The sequence below is a fragment of the Balaenoptera ricei genome, chromosome 3 (assembly GCF_028023285.1).
Source record: "Balaenoptera ricei isolate mBalRic1 chromosome 3, mBalRic1.hap2, whole genome shotgun sequence".
In the NCBI taxonomy this organism is placed as follows: domain Eukaryota; kingdom Metazoa; phylum Chordata; class Mammalia; order Artiodactyla; family Balaenopteridae; genus Balaenoptera; species Balaenoptera ricei.
In genome coordinates this window covers 131,707,289-131,733,724 of record NC_082641.1, presented here as the reverse complement: position 1 = coordinate 131,733,724, position 26,436 = coordinate 131,707,289, and the positions used below count along the sequence as shown (strand labels likewise).

General features: G+C 38.3%; 1 protein-coding gene across 7 annotated transcripts in view; it reads left to right on the top strand.

Moving 5' to 3' along the window:
* GEMIN5 (gem nuclear organelle associated protein 5) overlaps positions 1 to 26,436 on the top strand; it is a 46,503-nt gene that overhangs the window by 759 nt on the left and 19,308 nt on the right. For 5 of the 7 annotated variants that reach the window (XM_059917570.1, XM_059917567.1, XM_059917566.1 and 2 more), the window contains exons 2-17: positions 284 to 444; positions 1,167 to 1,348; positions 4,183 to 4,334; positions 4,545 to 4,664; positions 6,065 to 6,197; positions 7,252 to 7,417; positions 8,289 to 8,501; positions 9,511 to 9,596; positions 13,414 to 13,496; positions 14,875 to 15,011; positions 16,255 to 16,328; positions 17,030 to 17,211; positions 20,934 to 21,073; positions 22,104 to 22,275; positions 24,471 to 24,698; positions 25,716 to 25,829. In XM_059917570.1, coding sequence (XP_059773553.1) covers positions 284 to 444; positions 1,167 to 1,348; positions 4,183 to 4,334; positions 4,545 to 4,664; positions 6,065 to 6,197; positions 7,252 to 7,417; positions 8,289 to 8,501; positions 9,511 to 9,596; positions 13,414 to 13,496; positions 14,875 to 15,011; positions 16,255 to 16,328; positions 17,030 to 17,211; positions 20,934 to 21,073; positions 22,104 to 22,275; positions 24,471 to 24,698; positions 25,716 to 25,829 — 2,343 coding nt within the window. The remainder of the gene's footprint in view (positions 1 to 283; positions 445 to 1,166; positions 1,349 to 4,182; positions 4,335 to 4,544; positions 4,665 to 6,064; positions 6,198 to 7,251; positions 7,418 to 8,288; positions 8,502 to 9,510; positions 9,597 to 13,413; positions 13,497 to 14,874; positions 15,012 to 16,254; positions 16,329 to 17,029; positions 17,212 to 20,933; positions 21,074 to 22,103; positions 22,276 to 24,470; positions 24,699 to 25,715; positions 25,830 to 26,436) is intronic. The other 2 variants (XM_059917569.1, XM_059917568.1) reach the window with 1 other exon arrangement.

The window sequence follows — 26,436 nt, the reverse complement described above, 5'->3', positions numbered from 1 at the left end:
TTACATTCTTCACTTGAGCTGCTCCTCAGCCTAAGAATTAGGCACATCAAGTGATATGAATGGTATTTTACAGTTGAGAAGACCGAGGCCCAAGAAGATAAAAAAACTTGTCTGAAGTCAGGTGGCAGAGCCAATACCAACACTTGGGGTTTCTGATTGTGAGTCCCTGGAAATTTTTGTTATTCCATGGGATAAGTGAGGCCCCAATCACCATCTAACAGCAGAAGGATTCTGCCAGGAATCCTTGGTAGCAGTTTAATCTGGAGTCTGGTTTTGCTTGAAGTCATAGGGGAGTTGGTGGGACACACCGAAAGGGTGTCTGGCTTCACGTTTTGTCATCACCCGGGTCAATACAACCTCTGCGCCACCAGCTCCGATGACGGGACTGTGAAAATCTGGGATGTAGAGACAAAAACAGTTGTGACGGAACATGCGCTCCATCAGGTACCATGACTTGCTGGTTTCTCAGACCATTGTTATTTATCTGTGCCAGAGTTCTCTTCCTTCAAGTATAGTTTTGCTAGCTCATCTGCTCAAGGTAACTTTTATAATTGTGTTTGTTGATTAGATTAGAAGCTCTATATTGTAAGGTACCTCAAAACTTTTTTGGAAGGAGATGCATATAAATCAGAGGTCAGCAAACTGCACTGCTGCCTGCTTTTGTGAATTCTTTCATTGGAATACAATCACAGTCATTCATTTAAGTACTGTCTACAATTTTAAGTATTGGCTGCTTGCACAGTACCGTGGCAGAGTTGAGTAGTTACAACAGAGACAATATGGCCCACATAATCTGAAATATTTACTCTCTGGCACTTTACCATGAAAAAGACTCCTGATATAAACTGTAAGTGAATGAAACTTGTTTCCAAACTAGATGTTTAATTGATATACCTGCCTAGAGAATGTAGGAAAGGACTCAGTTAATCTTAGTAAGAACTTTGCTTTAATCTGTCAAAGAAAGAAATTTTTTAAATGGCTCCTTGATCCCCAGTAGCCTAAATTCTCCTATCATTTGGTTATAATGTAGTCTTGCTCTACAAGTGGTCCTGACAGTATTTATTAAGTACCTATAATGTGCCTAGCATTATACAGGTTAAAAACTAAGTAAAAAAAATTCAGCATTGACAAATGAAAAGCAAAGATATCTTTGTTTTGTTTTAAAGCATACAATATCAGCATTGCATTGGTCTCCTCTAGTAAAGGATTTACTAGTATCTGGAGATGAAAAAGGAGTAGTTTTCTGTTACTGGCTTAACAGAAATGACAGCCAGCACCTCTTTATAGAACCCAGGACAATTTTCTGTCTTACTTGCTCACCTCATCATGAAGATTTAGTAGCCATTGGGTAAGTACTATGCCATCTGCATTGATGATCTATTTTTATGATCTTATTTTGCATTTTCTTTGCCTTCTCCTGTCGCTTTATTCCTCAGAGAAAACCATTTACAGGTATTAACCACTCTCTCTTCATCCCTGGTATCATTTATTCTTGTGACCTCTGGGTCCTCACTGTCTCTCCCATTCTATTTTTATTTCCTTGGTTTCCATGATACTGTACTTTACTCATTCTTCATATCTGATTTCTTCAGTCAACCTCCAAATGTCAGAAATGTCCTCTTTCATCTTTTTTCCCTCCATACTTACCCTTGGTTATAACATTTACTCCCAAAGTGTCAAATGACTCAGCTCTGTCTCTGGTTCTCAGCTCTCCCACTCAATTGGGAAAGCGATCTGGCATTGGGATCTGTCTCCCCAGTGATCACCAAGGTTGTTTCACACGAGCTGCCTGAGAGCGCAATCCCCACTCCTTCACCACTCCATTTACTTCTCTCCCAAAGATGTTCATTCTCTCTAGTTTGAAGACTAGACATAAGCACAAGAATGTAGGAGGAGAAAGTTCAACTGGAGTGGATTCAAGAGACTGGGAGGTGAGGTAGATACACATGGAGACAACTTTTCCACAGTTTGTTGTGACAACGTGCATATAGACATGAAGCCAGAGGAGGTGTATGGGGGTCAAGGGAGTATTAAATGGAAGATAACAAAGGCATGTTTTTATGCTGATGCTGAGGCAGAAAAAGGGGAGCCTGTGGCAGGGGTGAACAGTGAAGAATACATGAGTGATAATGGGAGGTCAACAGGGAACTGGATCCAGACCACAAGTAGAATGAACAGCTGAGAATGTGGAAATAGGTGCAAGTAGGTTCACAGATCTTGTTGGAAGAGGAGGGCGTTTCATTCTGATGGCTGCTGATTTTCTTAGGCAGAAAGAGGTGGAGAAGAAGTCAGAGGTGGAGTCAAGTTCAGGGTGGGGAAGGAGCTGGATGCAGGAAGAAGGTATGAAAACAGTCATCTCAGAGAAGAGGAAAATGAACTTACTGAGAGAAACTGCAGGTCCTGTGGTCCTGGCTGAGTGCCAAGCCAAGGATCGTGGTCATGAATTTTAAGTAAACTACTCAAACTGGTTGAGAAAGGAGATGGTTGGATTCAACCAGGTTTGGGGTTTTGTGGAGTAAATACCCCTGAGAGAAAGGGGGAACAAAGGAGATAAGGGTGTTTTTTAAGGAGTGATTATAATGATGGATCATGAAATCTGCACTGCATGGGGAGAAGGGCAGGAAGACAGGTGTGGGTGAGTTAACAGTGAAAATGGAAGGGGTCTGTGATTGGAGGTCTCCATGAAATGGGAGCATTGTCTTGGTGGGAGTACAAGAGAGGGAGCAGAAAGGGTGGTAGGCAGGGGTCAGAGAAGGGTGAATCAAACTGACCTTGAAAGATGAGCAGGAATTCAGAAGAAGAGAAGAGTCTTTCAGGTGGAAGACAATCAAACAGGATTGAATCAGAATTTGTTTTTAGAGGTTCTTCAAAACAGTCCCTGACGTCTTGACTGAAATTGCAAAACAGGTTGATCACATGACTATTAGGTTATATATCTTGATGGTTTTTCAAAGTCTGTGTCTTCAGAGATTTGATATATTCTATGATTTCATTTTTTTTTAAGTAAAGCTGTAATGGGGAAAATTTTTTTTAATAAAAGGAGAAAAATAAATAAAGCTGTAATGGTATTTTTCCCTGTAGGACTGTCTAGTGTATAGGAAATGTAAACAGGTATGTCCACTTTGGAGAGCAATTTTGCACTTTCTAGTAAAGCAAAAATATGTATATCTTAACATCCTATTACTAGGCATCAAACCTGAAACTGGCTTAAGTGTGTATAAAATTATTAATAGCATTTTTTGCTTGTGATAGTAAAAACCAAATGGAAGCCCTTCAAAAGGAAAATGAGTAACTAAACTTGTGGTATATTCATACGGTGGAGTACTATGCAATAGTATAAACGACTGACCAGGAACTAGAGTTACACGTGTCAACATGAATGACTCACAAAAAGAATGAGTGAAAAAAGCAAGCTACAGAAAAACAGACAACATGATACCATTTATATGAAGTCTCTAAATGTACAAAGTAATTCTGTATCTTATTTAGGAATATATACAAAGAAGGGCTAGGACTAATGTAACACAAAATTTAGGAATAGCAGTTTACCTCTGGGGAAGAAAGGGAGAGAGGTTTGATTGGGGCGGGATGTACAGAGGACTTCAACTGTATTGGTAATATTTTTTTTCTTAAGCTAGAGAGTAGATATTTCTTGTGTCTGAAATACTTCATCATTAAAAAAAAAAACACTATTACAATTTCTAAGTTTCTTCTGAATTCAAAAAATGACAGCCTTGGAATATCCAGATCTAGAAGTTAGAATTCTGCAGCTTTTGTTAGAAAAGTAAGATCATTTGTAAAACTAAGGAGATATTTTTAGTTTATTAGGACAAATTCATTTCCAATTAGGGAAATTGCTGGGCCCCTGTCAGAACTATTCTTCTGTAAGTTCCCCCTGAGCACAGGCATGGTCCACTGTTTGACCTTCGTGCCAGGCAGTGTGTATAGTATAACTTAATGCCAGGAGTTTGGCACGGGGGAGGGTTTTTTTAAAAACCAGAAAACATGAAATAAGTACTTTGGAATAAGGACAGAACAAGATTATTTCTTGCTCTTTTTCCTTCCCCCCACCCCAAATGCACTTAACTTTTAGAAATGCACAATAACTCCTAAGCCAAAATGTTTCCTAGAAAGACAGTCTGTCTTCATTTTTCAGTAGTATTTCTAACTCTTGTTTTTTAGCTACAAGGATGGCATAGTGGTTATAATTGACATCAGCAAGAAAGGAGAAGTTATACACAGGCTTCGAGGCCACGATGATGAGATCCACTCCATAGCCTGGTGCCCCCTGCCTGGTGAAGATTGTTTATCCATAAATCAAGGGGAAAATTCAGGTAGAGATGATTTAAGAGGGTTCAGTACTCTTTAGACCTAAAGAACAAAGTGGGTAGAATAGTATAATTTGAATTATGTTTAAAACTAGATTTTACAGATCAAATCTATGAAAACAGTAACTAAGTTTCAGGAACCCTTGCAAACTAATTTTTCTTTGGTAAGTGCATGTTTAATGCAAATTAAAAACAAAATTACCATCTCTACCCTAGAAGAACTTGAAATCCCCAATGGGAAAGTTATAGCACAGACTCCAGTAAAAAAAGGCTGCTACTTAGCCACTGGAAGCAAAGATCAGACCATTCGTATCTGGAGCTGCTCTAGAGGCCGAGGTAAGACTGACATTTAACGTTTCCTTTGTGATATAACCTATTATCAATCCAGTAGAAGTAGAAGCTTATTATTTCTTGTTATCCTCAGTGTGTGTCATCTGTCAGAAAGCAGTTCTTTACTTTTCTATCCAGAAAGTTTTAGCCTGGGCTAGAACTCTCTGCACTCTGAACATCTGGCTTTGGTGTTGGCAATGAGGTTTTCTATTGCATTCACAGAAAGATCACTGTTTGGCCTGGAGGGCAAGATGTTTGTTATGAGAATGGGAATATCTAAACTTGGCAAGGCCTGGATCAAAGAAATGGAAAAGATCTCTAGAGCTAGAGCTTTTAATGCACAAATGCAGAATTAATAATGTATACCTAATATAGAAGTACCTGTTTAAATGTAAAAGCTCACTTTACCCAAATTACATAGACCCTCAGTCATCTAGCTTTCCCAAGCTTCTCTTCGAACAGAACTTTTACCTTAAGTTTATATTGAATAGATTGAGAGGAACTCCAGGCAGAATGAATTCTACCTTTACAGTAAAAATCTAGCTTTTCTCTTTATAGCAGTCTTCTTTCTCCAATTTATGTAAAACCATGGAAGTTTTTTCATCTTTGTCCAAATGCATTAGTACACGTAAAGCAAGTAGCACAGTGCTTGGCACATAGTTAGGGTTCAGTCAGTGGTAACTAGTAGTATAATTTTGGAAAGCAGAATTTTTTAAGGTTTGTGGACTGCTTTTGGACACACTTTGTTTGGCTGATACTCCCTAGTGGGGAGAACATCCGGCTAGGAATCCCTCCAAAAGGGTAATCTCTGAACTTACAGATGTCTAATACAATGGTATTCAATTCTGGTCATGCAGCAGAATCAGCTGGAGGTGCCTGCACCCCACCTCGAATCTGCTGAATCAGAATCTCTAGGGGTAGAGCCCTGGCATATGTATTTTTAGAAGCGCCAGTGGTAGTTCTCATACACAGCAGGGACTAAGAACATCTGGTCAGTAGCATGTCAGGAGTGGAGAATTTACCACCGCAACTGCCAAATTTGTCCCCTTTGTTGGATTTCTTGCCAACTAGAAGATGGAGTCCTACTCTCTGTCCTTCCGACTTTGAAGAATCTTGGGTTGTGTTACCACCTGGGTTCTCAATCCCAGTTGGAACCTTATTTTCCCAGACACACCATATTCTTAATGTTTAAGTTGCCAAGACAGCCTGTAAGAGCTTGTTTGACCAAAATTTGCTAGACTGGTATTAACCACTATATGTGTAAATTTCCATGAGAAAATGAGGTCTGAATTCTAAGCAACCAAACTAACAAACTTTTAAACATGAACTGTATTGTGAACTGCTGGTGGCTTCATGCATGTACTTTCATTGTCTTGACTGTCCATGGACCTTCTTTTAATCTGCAGGGGTGATGACTTTGAAATTGCCCTTTCTGAAGAGAAGAGGAGGGGGTATAGACCCAACTGTTAAAGAGCGCCTTTGGTTGACACTCCATTGGCCCAAGGGTCAGCCAACACAGCTGGTATCCAGCTGTTTTGGGTAAGTCTTTTTGGTCATGCTCTCTGACATATTTTGTTCTCCTCTCTAGCCTCAGGAATTCCTGGGCTTCTCTTTCTAGACACAGAAGACGGAGAAAGCAATGACTAAGGTTTATATTATAATGGGCCATTTGTAATGGAAAAATCATGGAACTAATACCTGTGCTGTCTAATAAGAGTTGTGAAAAGATCAAATAAGTACGGCCTGGTGGTTAAGTGTGGACTCTGAAGTCAGGCAGAACTGAATTTCAGAATCAGTCTGTTACTTACCAGCTGTTCATAAGCAAGACCCTTCACTTTTCTGAGCTTCAGTGACTTCACATGAAAAAAGGGGAGGATGTAAGTGTTTCCTCTCTCTTAGGATGATTATGGCCATTCATTAAGCAAAATTTATTGAGCACCAGCTTCTAGTTGCTTGAGATGATAAGTGAATTTAACAGACAAGTTCCCTGCTTTTAAATGAGGTAATACAGGCAAAGCATATAGAAATACCCCAAAGTGTTAGTCACAACCCAACTACCCCCACTGCTCCAAAGAAGACATACTATGTCTTAAAGCCTTTGTGGCTCTGCAAATTATGGTGGCATTTTATAATTAAAGCTGTTAGGAAAATCTGTTCAAAAGGTAGTCCCGTACATTTGTATAATTCAGAAAGAATGAAAGGATATAGTAAAGCTCCCTTTTTGTTTTTTTTAATATTTCGGCCACACCACACAGCTTGCGGGATCTCAGTTTCCCAACCAGGGACTGAACCTGTGCCGCCGCAGTGAAAGCACCAAGTCCTAACGACTAGACCACCAGGGAACTCCAAAGCTCCCTCTCCACCTCTGTCTTCGCTACTTGGTTCCCCTCCCCATAGGCAGTGACTTTTTTTGTTTTTGTGTGTGTTTTTCCAGAGATATTTTGTGCCTATTTCAGAATATGTAATTTTTATTTCCTTAAAGGAACAATGAACAGAAATTATTTTGCAGCTGAGGGCCCACACTCTCTGGCCCAAAATCACTTGTTTTCAGATTGCTCATGAAAGAGAACTAATACTTATTTTTCCTTCACAGAGGCGAACTGCTACTATGGGATCTCTCTCAGTCTTGGAGACGGAAATATACCCTCTTTAGTGCTTCATCAGAAGGGCAGAATCATTCAAGAATTGTGTTTAATTTATGTTCTCTACAAACTGAAGATGACAAACAGCTGCTGCTTTCCACATCAATGGACAGAGATGTAAGAACAGCTTATTTTGCATTCAGCACTGTACAGCAGTGATTGAGGACTTGCATGGGATTAGAGGGCTTTTTCAAATCATACATCATTTCTCACACCTCACCTTGCCCCCATGTTCCAATTTCAGAGTTACTGTTACTGATTGGCATTAAATACATTAGCAGCAGAAAAGCAGGGGAAAGCTGAGGAACCACCAAGATGCCTTTTTGTTAAAGCGGTACAACAAGGAAGAGTAGATGTGTCCACGGAAGGCTGTGTGAGATCATCAAGCCTGAGCTTTCAAATACCCTCATCTATGGTTCAGGAAGCAGAGCCATCTTCTCCCGGCACAGTCTCTATAAGAGACAATTGGCTTTACTTGAGACACCTTTCTGTTTTACAATAAGCTAGGCTTGTTTGACAGACCGTTTTCTTCCAAGTCACTGTTAAACAAGTGACGATTAAAAACTTAGTCCTCTTCCACTGCCTATGATAACATATTTTGCTTTTGAAGATAATGATTCTGATTCTTCCACTGTCCTAAGGCCACCTTTATCCTTTTTTTTTTTTAAGTTTTCCAAATGAGAAAATTACCAATGCTGTAATACAGTGATACAGTAGAGTGGAAAGGCCGCTGAACTCTGGGAAATAGGAAGCCTGGGTTCTAGTTTATTGTGCTTTCAATTCACTTGGCATCTTAGGGAATAAATGCATTCTAAGATCCCTCTGAGCTCTACAATTTATAACTGATTTTTTTTTTTTTCTCATTCCTACTGGAATAGTTAAGTTACATTATCCTGATGTACTCTGAGCCCATCCTATTTGAAGTGTTGATTGTTTTTCCTGTTTCTTGGACCTTCTTTATAAAGACCCTAACCCTTAATCTTTTCAGGTAAAATGTTGGGACATGGCCACCCTGGAGTGCTGCTGGACCCTGCCTTCCCTTGGTGGGTTTGCCTACAGTCTGGCTTTCTCTCCTGTAGACACAGGCTGTTTGGCGATAGGTGCTGGTGATGGCATGATCCGTATATGGAATACATTCTCCATAAAGAACAACTATGATGTGAAAATTTTTTGGCAGGGTGTCAAGTCCAAGGTTACAGCGGTAAGGATGCTTTCTTTGAGCTTGCCACGAACTTTTTTCAAATAACTAATTCTGTTTTAGAGAATACCTATTCATATAAATAAACTCTGTTGGGAATTCAGACTTCTTCAAGGGTATTTTCGATGCAATTTGAAAGTGGAACAGCAGAAGGACTCTCTCTGACCAAACCCGTTACATACCTCCTAATTCAGAAATTTGGCTTTGTTTGTAAAATTAAGGTTTTGTTTGAGTCACACTATTTTCTAATAGTAAGAAATTAGAAATAACCTGGATGTGCATTCATAGGAGATATATTAAATTATAATATAACCACATGGGGATTAGTATTAAACTATTAAAAGTGATAATGTAGATCTTTCTTTGATGTGGGAAGATGTTAATGATTCATGAAAAATGCAAATTATAAAACATGGAATGCAGATTATAAAACAATATGTATAATTTTTTTGTTTTTCTTCAAAGTGATATCTTTTTGTTGTGGCTATTTAGTCTAAAAGCAATAAAGGTTTGTGGTTCAAAACGAAAACCATAGTACAGAAGTGTAGGAAGCAAAAAATGTTTCCTACCTCACCCTTGACTCCATTCTCCCACTTCCATCATCCAGAGAACCACTGTTGACAGTTTGTGATGTATCTTTCCAAGCTTTGTTAATGATGAATAGAATCATATTTTCTAAATTGTTCTGGAATCTTTTATTCCCCACTCAACAATGTATCATGCACATCATTTAAATGTTTGAACCTATTTTTGTTTTTTCAATTATATATAAAGTTCATCCACAAAAAATGTCTAGAAAGATACAGAATTGCCAATGGGGTGTTTTGGATGGTGAGATTCCAGGTGACTTTTACTTTGTTTTTAATACTTCTTTGTTTCTCTCTTTTAAATAATGAGAATTTGTTACTTTTAAAAGTAGAAGACAGAAAGAACAAGAAAGTTTTCCCACTGAACACTTGAAGTATAACCTAAGGATTCCCTTAACACTGCACCTTTCCTCATTTTTTTGTAGCTGTGCTGGCACCCAACCAAGGAAGGCTGCTTAGCTTTTGGAACTGATGATGGAAAAGTGGGATTGTATGACACCTACTCCAACAAGTAAGAAATAGATGATTCCTATTTAGCCCATTGACCAAATTGTCAGTGAGTTAATTTTGAGTTCATAAACCTGGATGTATATCATAATAGGCCTGGGAAGCATCTTTAAGATTCTGATACTGAGACTAGGCTTAGAACTCAGAATTTTATTTAAAAAATTTTTTTCAGGTCATGGTGGTTCAGCCCATCTGACCTGTGGGAACCACTAAAATAAACCATTTGCTTTTGTTTTCCCTCAACATTTTTTTACAAAAGTTTTCAGGCATTGAAGAATGTTAAAAGCCGAGAACAAAGAACATCTCTGTACCTTCCATCTTGATTTACCAGTTGTTAACATTTTGCCATACTTGCTTTATTTGTCTACACTTAACAAAAATTAACAGTAATCCATAATATGAGCTAATATCCAGTGTATATACAAATTTCCTCATTTGAGCCAAAAACGTTTTCCCTAGTGGTTTTTTTTTCAAACTTTTTTCAATCAGGGATCACACATTGTATTTTGTTATGTCTCTTTAGTCTCTTACTCTAGAATAATCCCCCACTTCTTTCCATAACATTGCCTTTTCAATTTGAAGATTCCAGATAAGTTGTTTTGTAGCATATTCTGCATTGTGGACTTGTTAATTCTTTGTGGTGACTTGTAACTCGTTTCACTATTCCCTGTATTCCCTATATTCCTTGTATTCCCTGTATTTCCTATAAACGGTCTAGAGCTGCACTGTCCATTACAGTAGTCTTTAGTCACAGGTGGCTACTGAGATGTGCTGAGTGTAAAACATACTCGAGAGTTCAAAGGCTTAGTCCCCAGAAAAGAATGTAAAATGCCTCAGTAATTATTTATTTTCATTATATTTTATAAGATAATACTTTTTATATACTGAGCTAAATAAAATACATTCTTAAAATTGAATTTCACTTGTTTCTTTTACTTCTGTTAACTTGGCTACTAGAAAGCTTTGAGTTGCAGATGTGGCTCACAGTATAAATCTACTGGGCACAGCTAGTCTAGATGCTTGATTAGATTCCAGACCTGCACTGTTCAGTTTGGTAGCCAATGGCCATGTGTGGCTATTTATACTTAAAGTAATTAAAAATAAATAAAATTCGAAATTGAGTTCTTGTCGCATGAGCCACATTTCCAATGCTCAAGGGCCATATTTGGCTAAGGGCTACTTTACTGGACAGCACTGTTCTAGGCCAGGGATTAGAGAATTATGGCCCATGAGTTAAGAATAGTTTTATCTTTTGAAATAAATGAAAAAGAATCAAAAGAATATTTCACAATGTATGAAAAGTAAATAAAATTCAGATTTCTCTGTCCATAAGTAAAGTTTTATTGGAGCCCAGCCACACTCTTCTTTTTTTTTTTTTTGGCTGCGTTGGGTCTTTGTTGCTGCGCATGGGCTTTCTCTAGTTGCGGCAAGTGGGGGCTACTCTTCATTGCGGTGCGCGGGCTTCTCATTGTGGTGGCTTCTCTTGTTGCGGAGCACGGGCTCTAGGCACACAGGCTTCAGTAGCTGTGGCACACGGACTCCGTAGTTGCGGCTCGCGGGCTCTAGAGTGCAGGCTTAGTAGTTGTGGCGCACGGGCTTAGTTGTTCCGCGGCATGTGGGATCTTCCTGGGCCAGGGCTCAAACCCGTGTCCCCTGCCTTGGCAGGAGGATTCTTAACCACTGCGCCACCTGGGAAGCCCCACACTCATTTTTTTTACCTCTTGTCTGAGGCTGCTTTCATGCTACCACAGCAGAGTGGACGAGTTGTGACAGAAATTGCATGTTTCACAAAGCCTGAAGCACTGACTATCTGGCCCTTTACAGAAAAAGTTTGCTTAAAGATCATTTGCATCTAAGTGAGAATCATTCATTATACTGTGCAGCTAACCTTTTTATATGCCAGTTTTTTAGGTACTTATGTATAACTGAAAACGCGTTAACTATTTTTCTTCGTTTCTAACTTTTTTTAAAAAAGGCTACACTATTTCAAAGAAGTATTTAATAAAACTACGTATCAATTTAAATAGGTTTGTGTCATCACAAAACTGCTGACTAATTCTAGTAAATTACTATCGTTTGGTTATTATAAGCTGAATATCCAAACTGATACCAGCAAAGGTATGTAGTAGGAGGAAGGATGTTGCTGTAGATATATTGTTAGTATTCAGCCAGAAATGCTTATTCTACTTCTTTCAGCCAAAGAAAAACTGGTTCATTGTCTAGAGTGATAATGATAAATGTATCAGATACATGGAAATAAAGAAGTCAACAGCTAAGTTAGTTCAGTCATAGGTTCTAGAATACTGGAATTCTAAAATCATACAAAGAATACAGTATATGTTAAAGGTAATAACCGCACTGCCCTGTCCTGACACATCACATATCATTAATCACCACAGCGACCTTCAAAAATACCCTGAAGAGCAACGTTTCTTTAAAAAAAAAAAAAAAAAATCAGAAACTCAAAAAGAACTACCATATGATCCAGCAATTCCACTCCTGGGTATATATCCAAAAAAAACCAAAAACACTAATTCGAAAAGATACATGCACCCCAGTGTTCACAGCAGCATTATTTACAACTGCCTAGATATGGAAGCAACCTAAGTGTCTATCAACAGATGAAAGGACAAAAAAGTTGTGTGTATACACACACACACACACACACACACAATGGAATAACTACTCAGCCATAAAAAATAATGAAATTTTGCCATTTGAAGCAACATGGATTGATGTGGAGGGCATTATGTGAAGTGAAATAAGTCAGACAGAGAAAGACAAATAGTGTATGCTATCACTTACATGTGGAATCTAAAAAATACAACAAACAAGTGAATATAACAAAAAAGAAGCAGACTCACAGATACAGAGAACAAACTAGTGGTTGGGGTAGGGTGGACTCTAGGGGTGGGGGAGTGGGAGGTACAAACTCTTGGGTGTAAGATAGGCTCAAGGATGTACTGTACAACATGGGGAATATAGCCAGTATTTTGTAATAATTAAATGGAAAGTAACCTTTAAAAACTGTAAAACAAATTTTAAAATTTTTAATTAAATAAATAAATGCATTATTAGGTAGAAAAGATGGAAGAAATGAATGTTTGTGAAGAATAAAAATATTAATCCAGGAAAAAAAAACTTTAAAATCTATCTACTCTAAAATCTTGGGAATTCCCTGGCGGTCCAGTGGTTAGGACTCTGAGCTTCCACCGCAGGGGGCACGGGTTCAATCCCTGGTTGGGAACAAAGATCCCGAAAGCCGCAAGGCACAGCCAAAGAAATAAAATGAAATAAAATCTTGTCTTAGTTTAAGAATGTGATGTTAACGACAGGGTAAGCCAAAAATGACTTCTAGTCTTTTACTTGACTATAAGGTGGATACATTTGCATGGTGATAATATATGCTTAGCAGTAACCCTAGTTCTGGGCTTAACAGTTTGCATTTTCTGTCTTGTCCTGTTTTTCTCTAGTTGTGATAGCCTTTACACTGTTATATAACTACAGTAATATTAGAATATTTGACAGAGATGGGGAAAATGATCCCAAGCTGGCCAGTTGGGGAGGTTAATAACAATTTTTTACTGGGTGAAGTATGTTTGGGACTTAATTATTTTGTTAGTAGCTATCATTACATGGTATATTATTTAAGTGTTTGCTTGTTTACAGTCAGTTATTTGGAGAAGGGTACTGTTAAATTATTTTTCTTTAATATCAGCAACTAAGTTTATATAACAGGCAACTTTTTGAAAAAGATGGTCTGTTTTCCACTATATCTTTTTGTTTTAAGTCTTTCTGTTTGTAATCCCCCTTCCCCCCAGACCTCCACAGATTTCTAGCACATATCACAAGAAGACTGTATACTCTTTAGCCTGGGGGCCACCAGTACCCTCCATGACACTCGGTAAGTGTGAGTCATTCTGTAACAAACGTGAGAGTATTCTCTTTCTTTCAACTTAATCCTAGGATATGCAACCTGGAAAGAGTCATAAATATTCTAGTGCAGTGATTACTTAAGCAAGCTGCTATGTCCCCAGGGGTCCTTGAGGGCAGCTCTAACAGGCGATAAATTAGAAAGCATTCACCCAGAATAAGCCTCTCCAAACTCCAAACTAAAGCATATTTGGTCTCTTTGAGCTGAATTTTTTCATTGTGAATATAGTTATCTCATGCTGGGTCCTGATACGTAGTCTAATGATTTTCACTAAAATTTGCTATCACCTTTTAATTTTATCAGAATTATAATGTTGGGAATTCCCTGGAGGTCCAGTGGTTAGGACTCCATGCTCTTACTGCCAAGGGCCCAGGTTCATTCCCTGGTCCAAGAACTAAGATACCGCAAGCCGTGCAGTTTGGCCAAAAAAATAAATAAAGTAAGATAAGCAATTTATTAAAAAAACAAAATTTTTTTTAAAAAAGAATTATAATGTTAATGATCATCTGTTTTCACCTACAGTTAAAGCAAACTTAGAATTTCTCAAATGATCTCTTGTTGCCTTTGACTGTATTCTGACCCTTTTCCTTTTCTAGCCCCTCAGCCTTATCTTTCTCTTTCTTATGCCTACAGTGGTAGGTCTTGCAGAATTTTAAAAATGAGTGTGTTCAGCAAAAGTCTTTGGTAATCTTTTCTTCACCATCTATAATGGAACATCTGTAAATTTCCATAATAATGTAAACGTTTACAGTGTAAATCATCAGAACTCAAGCAGCATTGCAGTGGTAGTTCATTCATTCATTCATTCAACAAATGTTGATCCTTGATTTGTGCCAAGCATAGTTCTAGCAGTGGTGAAAATAAAACTTGCCCTTACAGAAACCCACCAGAACCACTGTTTGCTTCTTAAAAATCAACATGATGATTGCTGTAACACCAAAGAAATCATTGCTTTGAGTACAGCTTCTTACACTTAGTCATAGCAAGTCCTGCAGCTCCATATATTTAAATGCCCAAAGAGTACTTGTTTCGGTAAGAGAAGGTAAATTCCCCAAAACTTTGAAAACATGTTTTCTGATCCCAGCTTTGGCACCCCTACTATTTTGAGTGGCAGAAGAATGTTTAAAGCAAATATGTTGTATTATAAATATTAATGTAGAATTAATATACCCTGTTTACTTCTGCCCCCAACAACTGTGTTCAGATGCAGAGAACAGTGACTTTATTCCAATATATTAATGCAGTTCTTTTAAAACATCTCATAGTATGAAATGGTCATACTATAGCAACAAATAGTTAAGTTGGTGAAATACAAAACTGATAAGCTTTCTTTTCTTATCTCATATAGGAGGAGAAGGGGACAGACCTTCCCTCACTCTATACAGCTGTGGAGGGGAAGGGATTGTCTTACAACACAACCCCTGGAAGCTTAGTGGAGAGGCCTTTGACATCAACAAACTCATCAGGGACACCAATTCAATCAAAGTGAGTTCTTGTGGTCTAAAGTCTTCTCATGATCTCTCCATCTTCTTGGCTTCTCATCTTGCATGATAAATGCCATTATAAGAGGTATCCATTATGCTCAGGCAGATTTCAAGCTTCTCTCAATTGCAATGGTGATTTATTATAATCCGATCTTGAATATAAAGCAGCCTTTTCACGCCAGCCACTTTCTCCAGAGTGAGGTGTTCGTAAAAATATTTTTTTAATATGGTATTCAAGTGCGGCTATAAGGTATTTTGCTCAAGACAGAATTGCATTTTGTTTTTAATTTTTTAGTGAAATAATTACAGATTTACACAAAAGTTGCAAAAATAATACAAATAATTTCCTTATATCCTTGACTGAGATTTCCACATTTAGCCACTTTTCTTTACCATCCTATCAATGTATCTGTATGCCAGAACTGTCTTTTTAAATGAAACCATAAATGTTGAGATTTCCTTACTCTTTCAAATGAGCATTTTTTACTGTTGCTCATTATTTTGTATGGCTAGCATAAAAATAACATTTAATCATAAATTGAATTACTTTTGTTGACTGTATTCCTTCATGTCTTAAATGTTATCTGAACATTAACATTCAACAATGAATAAAAGAGACAAAATTCCTATTCTTAACAAACTTTTAGTTTTGTGACAGTTAAATGTATGGATCAGAGGCTCATGTAAGGAGTTTGGGCTGGAAATAGAAATTTGGAGTCCCTTCACATGAATGGTAGCTAAAGAAGCTGCGGGTATGTATGAGGTGATCTAAAGAGACAAGTAAGAAAAGAAGAGGGCCCAGGAAGCTTTGGGGAACACCAAAAAAAGTTAGAAAAAAAAAAAAAACGATTCTGGAAAAGAAACAGAAGAGATAGGAAGAAAAAAGGGTAGTGTGTATGACTTCTATTAAAAAGGCGACCACCCCCATGTTATCAAAGCCAATGGATATGTTTCATGTCTTACTGTGGGACAAAAATCATTTTAATTAAGTTCATTTCACAAGGTTAGACACTGCAGACATTTAGTATTTACTGGCCTCTCTTTTTTATCCCATTTAGGAAATTGTATTTCAGATACTTCTCTTAGTAACTCTTTGGCGAATTATGTAGATTATTTATAAGAATGGCTGATGTACAATAAGAACATTTTTAAACTAGGGATTTTCTTTTTTTCCCCACACTGTCATCACTGATTTGTAAGAAGAACAATGTTTTCAGTCAAGATTGGTTTGTTTTGCTTTCTAGTACAAATTGCCTGTACACACAGAGATCAGCTGGAAAGCAGATGGCAAAATCATGGCTCTTGGCAATGAAGATGGGTATGTGTTTGTTTCTTTAAAAAAAAAAAACTTTGTAATTGCACATATATTTGATCACAAGCTAATGCCATCTGTAATGTTAGTTGGGAAAACCTAGTTGTATTTGATATTCTGACTTATCCTGGATATCCTTAAATGACTCAGCTCTCTGCACCTTTGAGAACTGCAAAATAAGTTAAATATTTTCAGCCCAAAGAGAATGTTTGCCTACTCCGTGTTTTGGCTATTGTGTGCTTCATAGAATCCTCATCTCCAGAATTAAACTGCCTAAATCTCCCTTCATTTTTTTTAAAGTAAACCTAGGCAGAAATGCTTTTTAGGCTTCACCATGCCCTTTCCAACATCTTTTTGTTTTTGTTTTTTTTAGGGTTTTTTTTTCCCCTTCCAATGTTGATCATAGTAACATAGTCCTATTTCAGCCATTGGTTTATTAATTCTTCTTTTAGCTTCTCCCTTGCACCACTTATTATAAGAGCCTGATAAACACAACTTTCCAGAGATTGTTGAGATTTGTGAAAACTGTTTGAAAGAACTAGTTTTTGTATCTGGTTCTTTGTGAGAGAGTAACCTCTGCAGTTTATATAGGGTTATCCTATTCCATTTCACCTTTTTTTGACTGATGGAATGAGGGAGATACCTGTTTGCATTGGACTGTAATTTGAGCATCCATCTTTCTTGTCTTGGTGTGTTTCTTATTCCAGATCAATAGAAATATTCAAGGTTCCTAACTTGAAACTGATCTGCACCATCCAGCAGCATCACAAGCTTGTGAATACTATTAGCTGGCATCATGAGTATGGCAGCCAGCCAGAGCTGAGCTATCTGATGGCCTCTGGGTCCAACAATGCAGTCATTTATGTGCACAACCTGCAGACCGTCATAGGTAACTTTGGTTTCGTTCCATATTGGGGGTGGTGTATGTGTTCCGCTACTTCTTGTTGCAATTTCTGTGCCTTTTTTCCTTTCTTTTTGGTATTAAAGTAAATACTACTTTTCTTATTTTTCTGCTTTCAAAAGTAGTATTTAATATTTAGTATTCACCTTATTTAAAATACAACAAAAGTTTCAAACATGACGAAATTCCCTAATCCCATTCCTCAGTAAAAACCAGTGTTATTAGTTTGCTGCATGTTTTCTCCAGATTTTCTAAAGTATAGTTATTGCTATAGTTATTCCAGGCCAGGGGTAGGGATATGACTTTGCATCTTGTGTGAAACTGTCGCTCTCCAAAGAGATTTTGCCAGTTTATATCCCCTTCCCTCAGTGTTTCCATGTGTGACTGCACCTAATTCTCACAGTCCTGGGAGGTAGGTTTTGTTATCTTCATTTTCCTGATTAAACTGAGGCTCAGAGGGGTTAGCTCACTACCATAAGTCCCACAGCTAGTATATGATAGAGCCTAGATTCAAACCCAGATTGTCTAATTGCAGAGTCTGCATGTGTTCTAGCAACTACTAGTCCCTGCCTGGCACGTTGATCTTTTTCATATTTTCATGATGTATTCCTTAATGAATCTTAAACTTCTCTGAATTTCTTCAGCACCCAGAAGAACCATAAGTGGTCAGAGGCGCCTGTTCTTTTAATGGGAAGGAGATGTAATTACTTTTTTTTCTAATATGAAGAAATTATAATGTGACACTAATCTGTTTCCAAAGTGCTGGAGAGTATGTACTGTCAACCATAGTGAAAATTTCAAGCTGACATTTTAAATTTCTCTAGAACTAATTTCCAGTGATTTCCTGAGAATCTTTATTTGTAATAACAAAAAAATTTTTATTCTAGCAGTGACTCTCAAGTTAAAAGGAATATAGGAAAACTAATAAAGTATACATAGATTTTTCTAATAATAAATAGTAGACAGTTTGTAACTAATAAGCATGATATGTTAGAAAGCTTATCCTAGTCCTCTGATTTCAAATTAAATATCTACTTTGGCAAAGAACATAAACTTAATTTTTTTAAACTGAAGTATAGTTGATTTACAATATCATATTAGTTTCAGGTAGACAATATAGCGATTCAGTATTTTTATAGATTATATCCATTTAAAGTTATTATAAAATAATGGCTATATTTCCCTGTGCTATACAATATATCCTTATTGCTTATTTATTTTATATACAAGTTTGTACCTCTTAATCCCACACTCCCATCTTGCCCCTCCCCTCTGCCCTCTCCCCACTGATAACCACTAGTTTGCGCTCTATATCTGTGAGTCTGTTTCTTTTTTGTTATATTCATTCATTTTATCTTTTAGATTCCACATATAAGTGAAAACATATGGTATTTGTCTTTCTCAGTCTGACTTATTTCACTTAGCATAATACCCTCTAGGTCTCTGTTGTTGCAAACAGCAGAACTTCCTTCTTTCTTATGACTAATATTCCATTGTACATATATACCACATCTTTATCCATTCATCTGTTGATGGACATTGAGGTTGCTTCCATATCTTGGCAGTTGTAAATAATGTTGCTATGAACATTGGAGTACATGTATCTTTTAGAATTAGTGTTTTCATTTTTTTTGGATATATGCCCAGGAGTGGAATTGCTGGGTCATATGGTACTTCTATTTTTAGTTTTTTGAGGCACCTCCATACTGTTTTCCATAGTGGCTGCACCAGTTACATTCCCGCCAATAATGTACTAGAGTTCTCTTTTCCCCACATTCTCACCAACATTTGTTATTTGTGTTTGTGTTTTGTTTTGTTTTGTTTTTTTGGCTGCGTTGGGTCTTCGATGCTGCACACAGGCTTTCTCTAGTTGCAGCAAGCAGGGGCTACTCTTCGTTGCAGTGCATGGGCTTCTCATTGCAGTGGCTTCTCTGTTGCAGAGCACAGGCTCTAAGCGCGCGTGCCTCAGTAGTTGTGGCACACGAGCTCTAGAGCACAGGCTCAGTAGTTGTGGCACACAGGCTTAGTCACTCCGCGGCATGTGGGATCTTCCCGGACCAGGGCTCGAACCCATGTCCCCTGCATTGGCAGGCAGATTCTTAACCACTGTGCCACCAGGAAAGTCCCTATTTGTGTTCTTTTTGATGATAGCCATTCTGACAGGTGTGAGATGATATGACTGTGGTTTTGATTTGCATTTCTCGATGATTAGCGATGTTGAGCATCTTTTCATGTGCCTTTTGGCCATATCTTCTTTGGAAAAATGTCTATTCAGGTGTTCTGCCCATTTTTTAATTGGGTTGTTTGTTTTTTTGACACTGAGTTCTATGAGCTGTTTAGGTATTTTGGAAATAATCCCTTATCAGTCATTTGCAAATATTTTCTCCCATTCAGTAGGTTGTCTTTTCGTTTTGTCGATGGTTTCCTTTGCTGTGCAAAAGCTTTTAAGTTTAATTAGGTTCCATTTGTTTATTTTTGCTTTTGTTCCTTTTGCCTTAGGAGACGGATCCAAAAAAAATACTGCTATGATTTATGTCGAAGAGTTCTCTTCTAGGAGTTCTAAGGTTTCAGGTCTTACATTTAGGTCTTTAATCCATTTTATTTTTGTATACAGTGTGAGAAAATGTTGTAATTTCATTCTTTTACAGGTAGCTGTCCAGTTTTCTCAGCATCACTTATTGAAGAGCATTAACTTAATTCTTAAGAGCAGTGCAGATCTTTTTCTACTGTAATACTGTCACCCTAGTTTGTTTTTTATTTCATATCTACTGAATAATAGAAAAAGGAAATAAATGGCCAGAATCCATTTCATTTTATTTTTACCTTCTTATATTTAAATAATTGAGACTTAGAGGAAAGTTGCAAGAATAGTACAAAGGACTCCCATATACCCTTTCACAGATTCAACAACTTATATTTTGTCATATTTGCTTTGTTCTGTGTGTGTGTGTGTGTATGTATGTATTTTTCCAAACTGTTTGTGTTGCATGTGTCATGCCCCATATCCCTTAATATTTGTGTATTTTGTAAGAATAAGGCTATTCCCTTACATAACCATAAATTCCATTATAAACTTCAGTTAATTTAATACAATAGTTTGATCTGCCATGCTTTAGTCTAGTGTTGTCAATTGATCCAATATTGTCCTTTATAGCTAGAACAGTCTCTCAGCCTTTTTTTTTTTTTTTTTTTTTGCCACACCACGCGGCCTGTGGAATCCTTGTTCCCCAACCAGGGATCAAACCCGTGCCCCCTGCATTGGAAGTGTGGAGTCTTAACCACGGGACCACCAGGGAAGTCCCTCATCTTGATTTTTTTGAAGAATACCAGCCCATTATTTTGTAGATGTCCCCTCAATTTGGTTTGGTCTCCTATTTTCTCATGACTAGATTCAGGTCACACATTTTTAGCTAGAGTGCCATATATGTGATATGTTCTTGGTATCACATCCAAAATGTATTACTTTCATTTTGATGGCTTTTAGAAAGAAAGAATGATAGCTAACACTTCTTGCAGTAAGCCCATGTGCCAAGCACTGTGGATATGCCTACACGCTTAACTACTAAACAACACTGCCCACATAGAAACAATATTGAAAATCACACAGAAAGCACGTGGCAAAATCTTGACTCTTGCCATGTTAATACCCTCCCTTTATGTCTTTCTGTTGTTGTTGCTGGTAGAAATGACATCATCCCCTTGTCTTACAGAGAGCAATCCTGAATCTCCAGTGACCATTACAGAGCCCTACCGGACCCTCTCAGGGCACACAGCCAAGATTACCAGTCTGGCATGGAGCCCACATCATGACGGAAGGCTGATATCTGCTTCCTATGATGGTACAGCTCAGGTACTAGTGCATCCTTGATTCAGTGGGTTCTTCACTATGTACTCTAACTTAAACTCTTCCCTCTTTTCCCCCAGTTTTGTACAGACTCCTTCCCTCACCATTATCTTCTATAGAAAGGGATTTTTCTGAGCTCTAGAGGGCATTTTAGTTTATTAAACATATCTGGGCCCTTGGCAGGCTAAGTTTGGGGTGTTTTTTACTTAGATGAAAGGGGAAATATTAATAGGAACTAGCTAAATTCTGATGTTTTTAAAGATTTCATTCTGACCTACTGTCAGTTTAATGGACTAAAGTTGATGTGAAAAGTACTCCTCCCATTCTGTTCTATCACAGAATGGTGACTATAAATAATGAAAAAATATTTCTAATAATAAATTGGTAACTCAATTTACCTCAATTTACCAATTTTGAGACCTCCAAGTTCTCAAAAATAAAGATGAGATGCCAAACCAGAGGTATTGGGTGAGTTTCGGATATCAGAACCAGAAGAGACCTTAGGAACTGGGGATCTATCATCTGTGATGGATGTCTGTCTCAGTAGTGAGTGGTAAATGAGCTATCGGCACAGAGCTGAGAGCCATGACGGGCTACCCTTTGTGCAGTGCAGACTGGAGTAATTCAAGAAACAGCAAGGAAATTGATCATTTGCCCACAGACAGAAGAATCACCTGTGAGAAGTTAGAACCCTAAGCATCCATCACATGTGCAGGTGTGGGCTCTGAATTAGAATTCTCTTCATGGTATCTGAATCCCCAGCCCAAAAATAACATACGATACTGGTTCAGGACAGTGAAATCCATAGGGCACCGTTAAAGCTTGCTGAAAATCATCCACATGGGAATGCCTCTATATCCCAGAATACATAAGCCTCCCACAGGAAATAGCACTTTCTGAAACTGAACTCCTAAAAGTACAAATCACAAGAGGAAATAAGAGTACACAGATTTTTAAGATTTTTTCAAAAATGTATACCCCCCAAAAAACAATAGAATAACCAGAAATTATTCTCTTGTGTGACTTTTGGTTTTAGGTGTGGGATACTCTCCAGGAAGAGCCTCTATGCAATTTCCGAGGACATCGAGGTCGACTGCTTTGCATCGCATGGTCCCCGTTGGATCCAGACTGCATCTACTCAGGGGCAGATGACTTCTGTGTGTACAAATGGCTCACTTCCATGCAAGAACATTCCCGACCTCCTCAAGGTCAGTCAAAACCTGGAGCCCATAAAGGCTTGCCTAATTCCCTTTCTCCTTTCCTCAGTAAATGAGTTGACTGGAGTCAAGCAAAGAAGACATTCGTGCAGGGCGGCAGCAACAGGATGGTAGGGTTGGAAGCCCAAGCAAGGATAGCAGCCATGAGGGGCCTGAGGACAACACCCAAATAGTAACAAGTAAACCTAGCACCCAGAGCTTGTTTTCTAAATATCATTCTCCATTAAAAGGGACCGACCAGGGCTTCTGGAGAAATGGCTAATTCCAGGTTAGGACAGGAAAAATACAAGATGAGCCTGCAACATCATATGCCACAAAGGAAGGAAGTGCTCAAAGAATAGAGATCATCAAAAGGACAAAGAAGCCAGCTTGAAGGGGCTGGCTACCCAAATCTGGGACAATCTGTACTTGAAATAATTAACAGAATTCCATTTCTGGCTATAAAAGAATAACTGGTACCAGATTTGCCCACTCACCAAAAATAGCTAGAAAACTAGACAGAGTATATAAACAGCTAGAAATATACCCGAAGAAATGAAATGATACATCCATATAAAGACTTATAAAAGAATGCTCATAGCTTTATCTATAATTGCCACAAACCGGAAACAACAACCCAAATGTACATCAGCTGGGGCTTCCCTGGTGGCGCAGTGGTTGAGAATCTGCCTGCCAATGCAGGGGACACGGGTTCGAGCCCTGGTCTGGGAAGATCCTACATGCCGCGGAGCAACTAGGCCCGTGAGCCACAATTGCTGAGCCTGCGCGTCTGGAGCCTGTGCTCCGCAACAGGAGAGCCCGCAATAGTGAGAGGCCCGCGCACCGCAATGAAGAGTGGCCCCCACTTGCCACAACTAAGGAAAGCCCTCGCACAGAAACGGAGACCCAACACAGCCATAAATAGATAAATAAATAAATAAATATTTTTTTTAAAAAAAAAAAGCCCTTGACCCTGCCTCTTCTCCATCAAATCTAAAAAAAAAAAAAATGTACATCAGCTGGTAAATAAACTGTAGTATATACTGTAGTGGAATTCTACTCAGCAATAAAAAGCAAGTAACTACTTTTAAACACGACAAAATGGATGAATCTCAAAAAGGATTATGCCTAGCAAAAGAAGCTGGGCACAAAGACTAAATACTGTATAGCTAATACAGAGTATGAAATGTAGTTATAGGGCTTCCCTGGCGGTGCAATGGTTAAGAATCCGCCTGCCAATGCAGGCAACAGGGGTTCGAGCCCTGGTCCGGGAAGATCCCACATGCCGCGGAGCAACTAAGCCCATATGCCACAACTACTGAGCCTGTGCTCTAGAGCCTGCGAGCCACAACTTCTGAGCCCACATGCCACAACTACTGAACCCTGCGCACCTAGAGCCCGTGCTCCCCAACAAGAGAAGCTACTGCAATGAAGAGCCCATGCACCGCAACAAAGAGTAGCCCCTGCTCACCGCAACTAGAGAAAGCCCGTGCACAGCAACAAAGACCCAATGCAGCCAAAAATAAATAAATAAAATAAATTAAAAAAAAAAAGAAATGTAGTTATAAATCATATGAATTTCTAAAACAGACAAAACTAAACTACAGTGACAGCAAATCAGTGATTGCCTATGGCAATGAAATGCATAACCTAAATCTAATCATGTAAAACATAAGGCAGACCCAATTTGAAGGAAATTTGACAAAATAACTGTCCTGTAATCTTCATGAGTTTCCAGTCATAAAAGTCAAAATAAAATCTGAGCCTGTTCAGGCTGAAAGAAAGTAGAGACATAACAAGCCAGTGCAACATGTAGTCCTGGATTGACTCCTTTTGCTATAAAGGACATTCTTGGTACAACTGGCAGAACTTAAGTGAGGTGGGAGTAGGCAGGAGTAATGTATCATCGTTAATTTCCTGATTTTAATGGTTGTGCTCTGATGATGTAGAATATCCTTGTTTGTAGGATACACACTCAAGTATTCAGGGGTAAATGGGCATTGTGTTTATGATTTAATGAAATCCCAAAAGAGTTTGGTTTGGTTAACATTTTGATAATATAACTAAGAATTCATTGGGAAGGAATGGAAAGGGTAAGAATGTTATCAAAAAGAAGAGAAATAAGGTTTTGGAGATTATCTCCTAGAGTGCTTTTAACCAAGAATATATACTTTAATCTATCCTTTTCTGAATTGTGATTTCTACAGGCAAGAAAAGTATTGAATTAGAGAAAAAAAGGCTCTCCCAACCTAAGCCAAAGCCCAAAAAGAAGAAAAAGCCCATCTTGAGAGTGCCTGTAAAGCAGGAATTGTGTAACGGGAATGAAGAAGAGAGCGTAACGGAGAACTCAGGCCCTGTTGAGAACGGAGTGTCAGACCAGGAGACTGAGGAGGAAGCCCGGGAGCCAGAGCTACCCTGTGGTGTCACCTCGGCAGGTATGTGGCCAAATCCTGTGTTTCACTAACTCTCTAGGACTTAGTAGTCATGACCAGGAAACTAAGCCAGGTCTACCTTTGAAGTGTTAAGGGGATCTAATGGATGATTGGGATGGAAATAGTGAAGTTCTATAGAGAAAACTTCTTATCAACTTGAGCAGGGTAAGACTGTGGGACAAAGTGAAACTAGGGCAATGTATACATAGAAACTTACATGGGGAAAGTTTTAACAATATGATGTCATCAGCCATGTTTACTGAAAGAAACCATTGTCCCTTACAAATATCTGACCTAGAAACTATCGCCACTCTGGGAACTTGCAGGCAAACAATATAAATAGGACTGACTCGTTTAATTCTACAGCAGAATATTTTGATGTGACAGAATTTAAAATGGCCAAAATATATGGTACAGAGTTCTCCCTGACCCTCTCCATCCCAAGGGATGGCCACTGGGACCCACAGTTTGGGTAAATAAAGATCTAAAAAGTTTAATGGATTTATTTTTTAGATTCATCAGAATACTTCTTTATCATAAAATGTTCTTTTACCCCTGTAGATCAACAACTTAGTTTGGGATTTTTGTTTTTTGTGTTTTTTTTTAGTTCATGGTGTGTACACTCAGGATTGTGACTCTGTATCCCATACACTTTAAATTTCTATTGGTAAAATTGTTCCTTGTTTGTGTAATTAAATATACAATTAGTACTTTGTCACCCAAGCCAAGTTTGGGAACTCCTAGACCTATGGTATAAAGCTGTGGAGGCTAGAACCTTTATAACTTTTCCTTAGATCAATTAGTCAAGAGTTCTAAGTGATAAACCTACAGATTCCTGGAAGGCAGTTTGTGAGATGGGGAAAGGGAGACTACCCATGCTTCCTATCTGAAATATTTCATCTTATATTTGGGGTAATAGATAAAATCACACCATTAAGACTGGTATACTCTTAATTTTTAAAAAGAACTAGATTCTACATTGTTCTTATCCAAATTTTTTTCTTTTTCCCCATGATGTAGTTTCTAAAGAACCAGTTATCTGCACTCCAGCATCCTTAGGTTTTGAAAAGTCAAAAGTCACCATTAATAACAAAGTCACTTTACTGAAAAAGGAGGCACCTAAAGAAAAGCCAGGTTGGTATTTAATAATTAAAATATTTGGGGGGACTTCCCTAGTGGTGCAGTGGTGAAGAATCCGCCTGCCAATGCAGGGGACACGGGTTCAATCCCTGGTCCAGGAAGATCCCATATGCTGCGGAGCAACTAAGTCCATGCACCGCAACTACTGAGCCTGCGCTCTAGAGCCCGCGAGCCACAACTACTGAGCCCACGTGCTGTAACTACTGAAGCCTGCGCTCCTAGAGCCCGTGCTCTGCAACAAGAGAAGCTGCCGCAATGAGAAGCCCGTGCACCGCAACAAAGAGTAGCCCCCTCTCACCACAACTAGAGAAAGCCTGTGTGCAGCAATGAAGACCCAACACAGCCAAAAAATTTTTAACAAAAGAATAAAAAACAAATTTATTTGGCTATTACAAATAAATAAATAAAATATTTTGTTAAAGTATCCTTAAATATTACATGCAACTGAAAACTCAAAAGTTTTCAGTTTTTCCTTTTGTTTTAGATTTTAAATATTTGTAAGTGTTTTGATTGGTTCAATTTGGGGTCATTTTTTTAGTACTTGAGGAACCGTCATTTTGCAGTTGTTGATGTTGCTTCACAGGTGTTCACAGGGACACGT